The sequence below is a fragment of the Myotis lucifugus genome, unplaced genomic scaffold (genome assembly GCF_000147115.1).
Source record: "Myotis lucifugus unplaced genomic scaffold, Myoluc2.0 scaffold_5, whole genome shotgun sequence".
In the NCBI taxonomy this organism is placed as follows: Eukaryota; Metazoa; Chordata; class Mammalia; order Chiroptera; family Vespertilionidae; genus Myotis; species Myotis lucifugus.
The window spans coordinates 17,694,689-17,707,587 of record NW_005871053.1 but is presented as its reverse complement, the minus strand read 5'-3'; the positions used below and the strand labels follow the sequence as shown (position 1 = coordinate 17,707,587).

The following is a 12,899-nucleotide window of genomic DNA, read 5'->3' as shown; positions in this document are numbered from 1 at the left end:
TCCCAGACTATGAGAGGGCACAGGTCAGGCTGAGGGACCCCCCTGAGTGCATGAATCTCGTGCACCAGGCCTCTAGTTATCATTATAAAACTACATCTGGTTGAGGGTTTTGGGTCAAGATGGCAGTGTAAGTACATGTGGTTCTTGCATCCTCCCACAACCACATTGAAATTACAACTAAAATACAGAAAAAAACATCACTCATCAGAACTACCTGAAATCTAGTTGAACCTGAACAGAAGTCCTACAACTAAGGAATTAAAGAAGAAACTACATCAAAACTGATAGGAGGGGTGGAGATGCAGAACAGGCTGGTCCCACACCCATGTATAGTGGATAAAAAAGGTGTATCTTGGCTACAGAGGCCCCCCACTGAGGAGCAAGGGGTTCCAGCCCCACACCAAGCCCACTAGCCCAGGGTTCCAATGCCAGGAAGAGAAGTCCCCATAACTTCTGTCTATAAAACAGCAGGGATTGTGGCTCAGTGAGATGGAAGGCTGCTAGAGTCCCAGGCATTCCTCTTAAAGGGCCCATACATGGATTTATTCAGACTCACTGGCTCTGAGCTCCAGCACTGGGGCAGCAGCTCGAAAGGCACCAGGTATATACAAGAATGAATTGAATTGTCTGGTGTCAGGTCAAGAGCTGGAGGGGCAGCTTTGTTAGAAGTATTGACAGAGGCCATTGTTTCTTTGATGAGCCCTGCTCCCACAGAGCAGGCAGGTGGGTACCATATCCGAGTCTCTATCAACCTGGCTCATACTGTTAGTCTCACCCTGGTGATTCCCTGAGACCCTGCCCCACCCAACTTGTGGGCTCACCCAAGCTTTTCCATACAAATGACCTATCTTGGCTCATGCTTCCAACTTTCCTAAAACTTTCCAACAAGCAGCATCTGGCCTTGGCATGCCCTGTACCTCTTGTTATGTGGCCTCAGGCCTGGTATTAGTGGGAGCCAGCCTTGGTTGGCAGCTTGGCCTCTCCTGGGCACCTCTAAGTCCAGTACAAGTAGTATCCACCTGCAAATTGCTTTGTAGCTCATAATTGGTGGTCCCAAACCGAACACAGATGGTGGCTGACCTTGGCCAGCACCTCCCAGGAGGCTCCAGAGGCAGCACACCTAGTTGGCAGCTTCAAACCACGTTGACACACCACCCAACCACCTCCACAAGCGACACACCCCACGATGGACTCAGCAGGCACCAGAGCCCTGTTAAAGTAAGTCCTGTTCTGTGGAGTGGGCCCCAGCACAGCTGATCTTCCACAGTGGGCACAGCCAGTCTTTGCAGCCAATGAGCCTAGGCATAAATCCCTCCCATTGACATGTCAACAACAATCAAGTCTCAACTACAACAGAGGGTATACACAGCCCACATGGGGGCACACCTGGAGTGTCTAGCTTGGGTGATCAAGGAGACTATGCCACTGGACCCTACAGGACACCTACTACATAAGGCCACTCTACCAAGCCCAGGAGACATAGTAGCTCTACCTATTACATAGAAACAAACACAGGGAGGCTGCCAAAATGAGGAGACAAAGAAACATGTCCCAAATGAAAGAACAGAACAAAACTCCAGAAGAACACTAAACACAATGGAGACAAGCAATCTAGATGTAGAGTTTAAAACACTGATTATAAGGTTGCTCAGGAACTTAGGGAAAGAGTAGGTGAAGTTAGTGAGGACTTCAACAAAGAGACAGAAAACATAAAAAACAAAACTATAAAACATAAAAGAGAGCCAGTCAGAAATAAAGAATGTACTAATTGAAATGAGGAATACATTACAGGGAAACAACAGTGGAGTAGATGAAGCAGAGGATCAAATCTGAGATTTGGAAGAATAGAAAGCAGAAAACACCCAATCAGAATAGCAAAAAGAAAAAAGAATCCAAAAAAGGACAGTATACGGAGCCTCTGGAACAATTTCAAGCACACCAACATTCACATCATGAGGGAGCCAGAAGGAGAAAAGAGAGAGCAAGGAAGTGGAAACCTATGTGAAAAAATAATGACAGAAAACTTCCTAATCATTTTTCTGATTCCTGGGGCTTCCTTACAAGTTTCTTCCTAATGCTTGTTTTTAATCCTATCTAATAAAAGACAAAAAGGGTAATTAACCGTACCTCCGCTACGCTTCCCATTGGCTAATCAGGGCGATATGCAAATTAACTGCCAACAAAGATGGCGGCTAATTTGCATATGTAGGCGCCAAGCAATGGAGCGAAGCCAGCTGGCCCCTGGCAGGAGCAGCGAGTGAAGGCTGGCGTGGCGAGCGAAGAGCAAAGAGGGGGGCCTGCCGGTCGAACACGCAGGGCCGGGGGCTTAGCTAAGGCTTAGCGCATACTCCCTGGTGGCCCCACAGCAGGGCATCCTGGCAGCCTCCTGACAGGCGGACGGCGGGGAGAGCCGAGTGGGGCAGGGGCTGCAGGGAGCCATGGAGGGGCAGAGCGGCCAGAGCCAAGTTCCCAGGGGTCTGAGGAGAGTGCTTGACAGGAGCCCGGACTGCAAAGAAGGAAGAGGAAGCGGCCACAGAGAGCTCTTCCAATCCCCCTGCATGGACACCCTACCACAGCCCCCATACCCCCGGGGGGACGGGGAGGCTGACCAGACAGGAGAAGACCCAGCCTTGGGGGTAGCTGCAGCCCGTATCTCTGACTCCCAATCTCTTCCCCTGCCACCCCCGCCAGGGGCGCCCACAACAATAGCACGCCTGTGACAACCCGTCAGCGCCCCCGAGGCACCCGAGGCCCATGGTCTGCCGCTGCTGGGCCCCCTCCGCTGGGGCCAGGCACGCCTCTCCTCCCTACAACTCCAGACCCGGGTGAAGGCAGGCCTAAGCGGCCCCTAAGGGTCAGACTCATCCCCCCCAACACCCCTTCCCTGACAGCAGTGGCGCCGTCACTGCAGCAGAAGTGCACTGAACCTTGTCAGGGGTGCAGCTAAACCCGCCCTCCTAGCCCACTAAGCAGTCAGTTGGACATCCCCCCCCAGGGCTCCCAGACTGTGAGAGGGCACAGGCCACACTGAGGGACCACCCCCCCAGTGCATGAATTTCCTTCACCGGGCCTCTAGTAATAATAGTAGTAGTAGTTACAGTATTAATAATCCTATATAATAAAAGCTTAATATGCTAAGTGTCTGGTCTTCCGGTGACTGGTTGACTGTTCAACCAATCAAAGCGTAATATGCTAAGGCCACTCAACCACTCGCTATGATGTGCACTGATCACCAGGGGGTAGACACTCCGACTGGTAGGTTAGCTTAATGCTGGGCGAGATGGGCTGGAAATGCCCTGGAGTCCTCCTGCAGTCCCTCCCCAGCCCCAATTGTGCACTGGTGGGGTCCCTCAGCCTGGCCTGGCCCCTCTCACAATCTGGAACGCCTCAGGGGATGTCAGAGAGCTGGTTTCAGCCTGATCCCACAGGCCACTCTCCTGGGGAGGGTGCAGGGCTCATGGCTGGCAAGTACTGCTGCGGAGGCAGGAGCCTCTCCCAATTGGGACTGATTGGGCGGGAGCTCACAGCAGGCACAATGGGGCCAGATGAGCAGGAGCCGCAGGTAGGAGCTGTAGGAGCTGCAGCTGGCGTTGGACTGTGGGTTTTAGTGCGATCCCCGCAGGCCACCCCGAGGGACCCCACCCGTGCATGAATTCGTTCACGAGCCTCAAGTAACAATAATAAAATACAATAATAATTAAGATGAGGAGCAGCATATAATGAATGCACCAGAAATTGATAAGCAACTGACCCCTATTATTTAATGCAGGGGTGTCCTTATTTTACATGCAGCTATTCCTGAGGAAGGGTCGGGTCACAGCTTTGGGAAGAGGCTGTATGCTGTTCACACTGGGGATCCTGGAGGCTTTGCTGTGCTGTCCACCAAGTGTTGAAGATGTTTTCAATTTCTAAGTGACTAGTCTTAGTAAATTTCATTGCAAGTTTTAATCAAACACTTATTTCTGAACCATGGGAATTCATCTTTTTTTTAAAGTAATTTTTTATAAATAATGTTATTCATTTAATAAAACTTGACTTGAACTGGGAGACAACCAAAATTAGATTATGAAGGAAACTACTTTTTTAACTATGAAGAAAAAAGAATAGGATGAAATAAGGAGTCTTTAATAAGAATGAGGCAACTTTGTGAACTATTTGAAACATCTCAAAATACCTTTTACCTTGTCAACTATAGACATGAAAAATGTTTTTCTAATATTTCCTAAGTCTCTAGAATGTTTTATATTTCTTAAAACTCTGTGTCTTAAAGAAAATAAATCCTTTTTATCACTTTTAGTTCTGTTTTTTGACCCATTTTTTCTTAAGCCTTTCCAATTATTTCTTTTTGTTTTTAACATCAGGAAATTATAATTTGCCTAAGAAAATTAACACAAATCTTTTATAAAATGGGTGTTTTCTTCCCCTCTACTCCCCAACCTCCAAACAATATTTTGTCATCTTTCGGAATGCTGTGGGAGTACTTAGCTTACTTCTGGGGTAGGTAGGCCTGATGTTAATCTGCAGGCTTTTATGCATCTGTAAAGCAGAAAAGCTACCTACACAGAAAGGCTCTTTGTAGCAGTAGACTGAAGACAATAGGAGCATTGAGAGACAATGAGGACATAAGCAGCACTAGCTACTGCTAAGAAATTCTTCTGTGAGGTATCTGGTGCTGTGCTAAAAAAAATTGATAACATTATAAAAAGTGCAACTTTTTTGAATGCCACTGAATTTCTTCCCTTTTAAAGAAATGTTTGACTATTTTTAAAAAACTTACAGATTTTCTGATTTAAAAACACTTTAAAGTCTCTACCTTCATAAACCCAGTCAGTTATTCCATTACTGATTGCATCTTCTCTTCCATCACTTGTGACCCTCTGACTTGGTGAATATGGATCATTTTTAACATAAACATCATTGTTCCAAACATATGCCTACAAAAATAAAAAATAATATTGACATATAATTACATGATATAATATATTTTATCCTGAAGCTCAAGAAAACATTTATCAATTCTTTTATTTTAAAATAATATTGGTGTGCAAGTATAATGGTTACCTTAAGTTATTCAACTTGGGCAAAATGAAGAGTCATTTACTCCCTCCCCCTCATATTCTTAAATTATCAGTATACAAGCTACAACCCTAATTAATTTTAAGAATACTCTTAATATATTAAAAAGAAGAAGCTCACAACCACCACTATTTGGATGCTAAAGTATATAAGCACACTGAGCACTTCTATGGAATGATGTGTGCTTTGCATTTCTTCTTAGGGGAGGTAACTAAGGGAGTGCAGTTGCATGCTGAGAGGGAGAAGTTTAACTACAGGTAAACATTCCATCTTCCTGTTTAGATTGGCAATTTAACATTCTCTTAGCTCTATAGAACATGCAGATATATCTATAGTGACACAGAGAAGGTCATAGAACTAGCAGAAAGCAGGTATGCTTTAAAAACACCCACCCACAAACCATAACAACAGCAACCACTCCCCATAAAAACATGTGCAAAAAACCCCCAAACAAACTGAAAGCACAATAGAGATTAGAATTTAAGAGTTAACTGAACATTTTCCCATTAAATAAACAATTTCCTAAGAGTAGTTCAGAGACTTTCAGGAATTGTGTTTACTATGTTAGACTAGTAAAATATTCTTTTAGGCAATAATACTATATGTGATACTAAAGTTTTGGCTTCCTAAGTGTCTACTGTGCATCAAGATTAGCAGCTTCTGCATACGAGAGACTTGAACCATTATTCTTCTGATAGAAAAAAAGACTCACTAACCAATTTATGACCCTCTGGTGACCATCTGATCAATTGTGTGTCATTTGGAATTCTTTCTTCTGTTATCAGCTGCCTGGAAAAAAGATAAAAGGAAAGAACTACCATATGAATAAATCACAGTGCTTTGTTTTGTTTTAATTATTACACTAAAAAAGGATAATATGTTTTATGAGGAAGTCACTGACCTTTTATTTAAGTCATAAATGTCATATGAAGCTGTGTAGGAATGTCTCCATTTCTATAAAAGAAAATAAACATTTCAGGCTTCTGTGATTATGGATAGTTTTTCCACTTGCTATAGGAGCTCAAGATGACAAAGTAATAAAATGTATAATTCTCAAATTTTATCTCTTCTTATAATTCTCTATTTAGATTCTTAGAATTTTGGAATTAGAAAAAAATCTTAGAGACCATCTAGTCCAAACTCCTCTGGATTTCATCTACAACCTAATTTGAACATCACCTCTGCCAAGGAGCCTTTCCAGGACCTCAGGGGGCTAAAGTGCCACTTCCCATGTAAACATTATTCCTAGCACTAACCACAGTATGTTAAGTTCACCTGTTTAAGAAGAATGCAAATTTTCACTTTTCAACCATTTTACTAGCAAAATATTTAAAATATCTATACTTCTAGCCCGGCCAACATGACTCAGTGGTTGAGTGTCAACCTATGAACCAGGAGGTCATGGTTTGATTTCAGTCAGGGCATATGCCCGGGTTGTGGGCTTGATCCCCAGTGTGAAATGTGCAGGTGGCAGCCAATCAATGATTCTCTCTCATCAATGATGTTTCTATCTCTCTCTCTCTCCCTCTCCCTTCCTCTCTGAAATAAATAAAAATATTTTTAAAAATCTGTACTTCTATTGCTAGAGGTGATGTGGAGAAATGTTTACTTTTCTACACTGACCATAAAAATATGAAGTATTATAGATATTTTGAAAGCCACCTACCAATATATATTAAAATTGAAATACATATACTATCAATATTTTAAACAACCCTATCAAGAAGATCAAAAATGAAAAGCAAACCAAATCTAAAGAAATCAGAAGAAAAGAAATAATAAAGGTAAAAGCAGTAATCAAATAGAAAAAAACACAGTAGAGATAATTCATCAAAGTCAAAAATTGGTTCTTTAAAAGATTAAAAAATGCTAACATAGTAAGTGTGAGAGAAAAAAAGGTATGAATGACAAATATCAAAATGGAAAATGATATACCACAACAGACTACAGACATTACAAGATTATAAGACCCTACTACAAACATTTTTTTGCTAATAAATTTTAAGTTAGAAAAAGGGAAAATTCCTCATAAAACAAGTTATTAAAAATAAGACAAGAAAAAATGAAAAATCTGAAGCAAAAATGGAAAAAAGATAAATATATATATATGATTGCAGATTCATATTTATGAAAAAATGTTTATATGTGGATGCAAATGTAAATTTAAAAAATCATTTATCTGAATGTCCACCTCCCTTACCATATTCCTAGAGGGGAAAAATTGTCTTCTATTCACCTTTAAAATACTAGAGCTTGGTCTAGTGGAACCACATAGTATGTATTCAAGGAAGAAACACAACGAAAAGAAAAGTCAGATTTTATCTAGAAGGATGAAATAGACATGAAAAAAGTTACCCAAGGACCCAGCTGTATAATGGCAGAGCTGAGACACAAGCCATGGTTCCTAACCTTGAATAATATTTCCCTCTTATCATTTATCCCCCTGTAACCTCTTATGTCAACAAATATTTATTAAGTCCCTACTTTTTGCAAGTTCTACATTCCTTTTTGAATCCCGGATTATTTTGACACACCCCAGGCTTGTTTCTGGGAAACCTCTGAGTATACTTGCTAGAGCCAAAAGGTGTGGTGCAGGCTAACAACACAGAGATATAAGAAGGTCTGAGATCATTTCAGGATGACAGATCCATCCCAGATTTTAAAAGGACACCCAACGCATTTGGAATGTTCACTTCATCTTTTGGAAAAGACTCATCTATCTACACTAATAAAAGACAAACATGCAAATTGACCATACCTTCACTATGCCCTAAGCCATGCCCACCAGCCAATCAGAGCGACTATATGCAAATTAACCCAACCGAGATGGCGCCCGGCAGCCACAAAGCTAGAGCAAGCAGGAGGCTTGGTTGCCCCAGCGATGGAGGAAGACAAGCTTCCCACCTGCCGCGGCCGGCTCTGAGCTCCACTCAAGGCAACAAAGTTTCAATTATAGAAGATAAATAAATCCCAGATACCTGCTTTCAGCCGGCTGTGCCCACGGAGCTGGAGCGAGCAGGAGGCTTGGGTTGCCCCTGGCGATGAAGGAAGCCAAGCTTCCTGCCCGCCCTGGCTGGCTCTGAGCTCCACTCAAGGCTATAAAGTTTTAATTATAGAAGGTAAATAAATCCCAGAATAAAAGAAAAAAAGGAGAGGCTGGGAGCTTCCTTCGCTGGGGGGCTTGGCCAGCCTGAAAACGGCCCTCACCCCCTCACACAGACTGGCCAGGCACCCCAGTGGGGACCCCCCACCATAAAGGGGGTGAGGCCAGTCTGCAAACAGCCATCAGCCCCTCACCTAGGCTGGCCAGGCACCCCAGTGGGGACCCCCCACCCTGAAGGGGGTGTGACCAGCCTGCAAACAGCCATCAGCCCCTCACCTAGGCTGGCCAGGCACCCCAGTGGAACCCCCACCCTGAAGGGGGTGTGACCAGCTACAAACAGCCATCAGCCCCTCACCCAGGCTGGCAAGGCACCCCAGTGGAACCCCCACCCTGAACGGGGTGTGACCAGCTGCAAACAGCCATCAGCCTCTCACCCAGGCTGGCCAGGCACCCCAGCGGGATCCCCACCCTGATCCGGGAGACCCTTCAGGGCAAACCACCCAGCCCCCACCCGTGCACCAGGCCTCTATCCTATATAATAAAAGGGTAATATGCAAAGTAACCCCAACAGCAGAACGACTGGGAATGACTGGTCACTATGACACACACTGACCACCCGGGGGCAGATGCTCAATGCAGGAGCTGCCCCTGGTGGTCAGTGTGCTCCCACAGGGGAAGTTCTGCTCATCCACAAGCCAGGCTGATGGCAGCCAGCACAGCGGTGGTGGTGGGAGCCTCTCCTGCCTCCTCAGCAGCACTAAGGATGTCCGACTGCAGCTTAGGTCTGCTCCCTGCTGGAAAGTGGACATCCCCCAGGGTTTCCAGGCTTCCAGAGGGATGTCTGACTGCCAGCTTGGGCCCAATCCCCCAGGGAGTGGGCCTAAGCCAGCAGGTGCACATCCTCTGAGGGATAGGCCGGGCTGAGGGACCCCCCCCCAACTGAGTGCACAAATTTTTGTGCACTGGGTCTCTAGTTTAAGATATAAACATTGGCAACTATCCCCTGTGAAGTATGATTAGATAAAACAGGCTCCCTCTCTCTGAAGAGTTCATAGTTGAATGGGGGACATGAACAAGTGAATACAAGAAAAGAATCACAAAAGATTAAATAGAGATGGGTGGGGAGGGGTAGAAATCATAAATTGGGCCTTGGGGAGAGAAAAAGCCCTACAAAAGGTGATTCTTGGACCAAGTTTCAGTGGCAGAGGATGTTCACACAGAGAAGAGGTAAATGAAAGCATTGTAGCAGAGAAAAATGGAAGCACAAAGATAGGGAAGATCACGGAGTCTTCTAACCTGGATTCAAGTCTTGCTATAGACTGAATATTTATACCTCCCATCCCTAAATCATATGTTGAAGTCCCCAATGTGATGATATTTGGAGGTGGGGCCTTTGGGTGGTGACTAAAAATAGCTCAAGAGGGTGGAGCCCTCATGAAAGCATTAGTTCCCTTATAAGAGACTTCAGAGAGATTCTTTGCCCTGACCACCAAGTGAGGATATGCAGAGAAGATGGCCAGTTATGATCCAGAAAGCAGCACCTCACCAGACACTGACTCTGCCAGCACCTTGATTTTGACTTCTCAGCCTCCAGACAGTGAGAAATAAATTTCTGTGATTAAGCCATCCAGTCTGTGGTATTCTGTTACAGCAGCTTGAATGGACTAAGTTAAGTTTCTAAGGTGTAACAGCAGACAAGTTTCTCTCTAAGCTTCAATTTTCTCTTTATGAAAATGTCCATAATGACAACAATAATCTCATGTGAATGAGAATGCATGTGAAGTGCTCAGAAGGATGAAATAGATATGAAATAAGTGAAGTGCTTAGCAGGGCTCCTGGAATTATCAACGTGTGATAGGTGAGGCTACTGTTTCTAGCGCATTGGGCAATGAGTAAAGATGGTAGGAGAACATCCATACCAGGCTGTATGGTACTCATTTATTTATGTATTTACTTATATTTTATAGCCACTTAAAAGTGATCATTACTTCTTAAAAATATCTTAGAAGTAATAACTGATCTTTCTGGAAGCACTAACTCGGTCATGAAGAAGTCATGAAGTAGGATATAAAGAACACTGCATAGCAGACCTTCCAAGGAAATGGAATAAAATTAGACTAATTTTTGTTGTTCTGGATAGGTTTCTTGAGCATTAATTAGTCAAAAAATTTATGCTGCACAGAAAATTCTATTGCATACTCTGGGAAGTAAAATAGAAGATTTAATTCTCTAATTTCAATAATCTTATATTTTAGTGTTTTGCAATAAATTTATGAAGAAAGTAAAATAAGCTAACATGTTAGAGAGTAAACGGTGCATTGTGGGGGAACAGAGTGACAGAGGGCAATGTTAGACAGAGTGATCCAAACCAGCCTGGACCTGAATTACTAAAAAGGGAGAGCCAGTTGATGATTGGGGAAAGAAAGTTCCAGAAGAAAGCAATGGCAAATGCATTGGCCCATAGGTAGAAATGCAAGTAATGTTTGATTAAAATAAAAAGCTGTGTATTTAAAGGTTCTTAACTTTGGATCCTTGGGTCACCTGGGAGTCCTTAAATCTATCCATGCCTGGGCCCACCCATGGGTATGCGGGGCTAATTGGTGAGGGGTAGGTTGCATGCATCTGTATTTTTAAAAACCTCCTCAAGTCATGCTAAGGGGCACACAGGAGGAGAAGCACTGGCCAACCATGGTGAATGCAGAGGGAGTGGTAGGAGATGGGTTCTGATGGGAAGAATGGGGTCCAATCACACAGGCTTCTGAGGATGCTGTGTTAGAGTCTGAGCTATTCTGAAGGTGATTGGAAGCCAATGATAATGAGGATTTAAGCATAAACATGATATAATCTGACTTAAAAGGAGCTCTTTGGATACTGCCTGAAAAGCATGGATGGCAGGAGGAAGGAACAGAGTGAAAATAGAATAAGCAGTAAATACACATGTATATTCCAGTGACATGACAAATACAAATTACCAGTGAGGGTTGTCCAGCTAAGGTCCACCAGGGAATACATCCATTAGTGCACTTCAAATTAGTGCACCTGCTGAGCTTGGCTACATAGTAAATTGAGTTGGCAGTTACTATTCCATTTCTATCTTAACCTCACAGTCTTTATATGTTAGTCTTTAACATAGGCCAATGTTATTCAGTGGTTCTCAACCTTGATTGCCGATTAGAATAATCTACAGATTGAAAAAAATAATAGTGATGCTGGCTTCACTCTAGAGACTTCAATTCATCGATTTGAGAATTGAACTTGGACACTGAGAATTTTGTAAAACTCTAGTGATTTTAATACATAGACAGCAGTACGAACCACTGAATTAAACAAACAATAATCCATTAATAGGGAACAGATGTGCTAAAGTTGGCATAGGATACTGATTTGCTCATAGTTGATAAGTTTAGCAGAACACAGTCATCTAGTCTTCATGTCCAGGAAATGGAGCCCAGCACAGTGAATCCAGGGTAAATATTATGATTGGGAGTCACCATCCCAAAATAGGAAACGGAATATGGGATGGTTTGCTTGGCCCGAGTACAGCAGCATTGGTGTTTGAGATAAGGTATTTATACTAATATTTATCATTTATTCTAGAAAACAAGCAGAGATGGGGATCCTCAGCTTTGTATTTTTTTTCAATGCAGGATATCTCTACAGGTTTTTGGTTTTTCTTACATTTCACAACTTCCTATACTTCCCATACTGTTGTCAAATCCACGAGTAATCAAAAAGCTGCGGTTAAAGTTACTGGTGCTTTGCAGCCATTCCAAACATGAAGAGGATGTGTGATCAAACTGTAACCTTTCCATGAAAGTGGGAGAATTTGATGTGGGGCTGGATGACTGGGGGAAGCTGAGTGTTCTTATAGGGATGGGGCTCCCCTTTAGAACGGGGTGTATATGGTGGGACAGGCAGGCTGGGGAGTGGTCTGGGTCACCTTGCAGAGTCTCTTCTGAAGGAAGAGAAGTTTAATTTTTTTCAAAGCAAATACTTATTGAGAGTTTTACTGCATGTAAAGCTGAGACAAAGAAAATAAGGGGTTATATTACTGGATGTTCAAGTCAGACATGCAAACTCACTTTTCAATTATAAGTTCTATTTTGTTATGTTTTTAGTATCTATATTATATTACCTATACTTTTTAGTATTTGCAAACACTCAAATAAATGTCTTTTAAAACATTTTTTGGACTTATGAATGAGAAGCATTTCTCCTCCTCAGGCTGAATTAATGAATTTTAGTGCCTGCTATATTACTAGGTATCAATCTTAAATGTACCGGTATGTATCCTGGAAATCAGTTATAATATAACATACTCTTAGGATTCTTTAAATGTCACAATAAGAAAACATTTCTGTTACCTTCACATAGTTGTACTCGAAGAGAACAAACCGTCTATCAGGAGACACTGAATAATCACTTATAGAATGTCCAAATTGATCCTGTCAATCAAGTAGAAAAAAGAACAATTAAACAATCCCATTAAACTGCCATTTATTGAGCACTGACTATGTAGAGGATATCGCTTTAGATATGTGGCTTGTGCCTTGGGAGCTTCCAATCTGGAAAGATGGCACATTCCTCCACACCAATGACCATGATGAAAGGTGGATGGTGATCAGGGTTAGAGAACCAGGGAGGGAAGGATTAATTTTAACCAAGAAAAGACAGCTGTGAGGGTGGGGATCAGAAACAGAGAACTTTCTTGTTAGGGGGC

General features: G+C 42.9%; 1 protein-coding gene across 1 annotated transcript in view; it reads right to left on the bottom strand.

Annotated features, from left to right (window-relative positions):
- The window catches only part of DPP4 (dipeptidyl peptidase 4), an 86,735-nt gene that overhangs the window by 48,021 nt on the left and 25,815 nt on the right, over window positions 1-12,899 (bottom strand). Inside the window, exons 5-8 of the mRNA XM_014445986.2 lie at window positions 12,544-12,624; window positions 5,978-6,030; window positions 5,793-5,865; window positions 4,814-4,934 (exon numbers count right to left, since the gene is read on the bottom strand). Of these exons, the coding sequence (XP_014301472.1) occupies window positions 4,814-4,934; window positions 5,793-5,865; window positions 5,978-6,030; window positions 12,544-12,624 (328 nt within the window). The remainder of the gene's footprint in view (window positions 1-4,813; window positions 4,935-5,792; window positions 5,866-5,977; window positions 6,031-12,543; window positions 12,625-12,899) is intronic.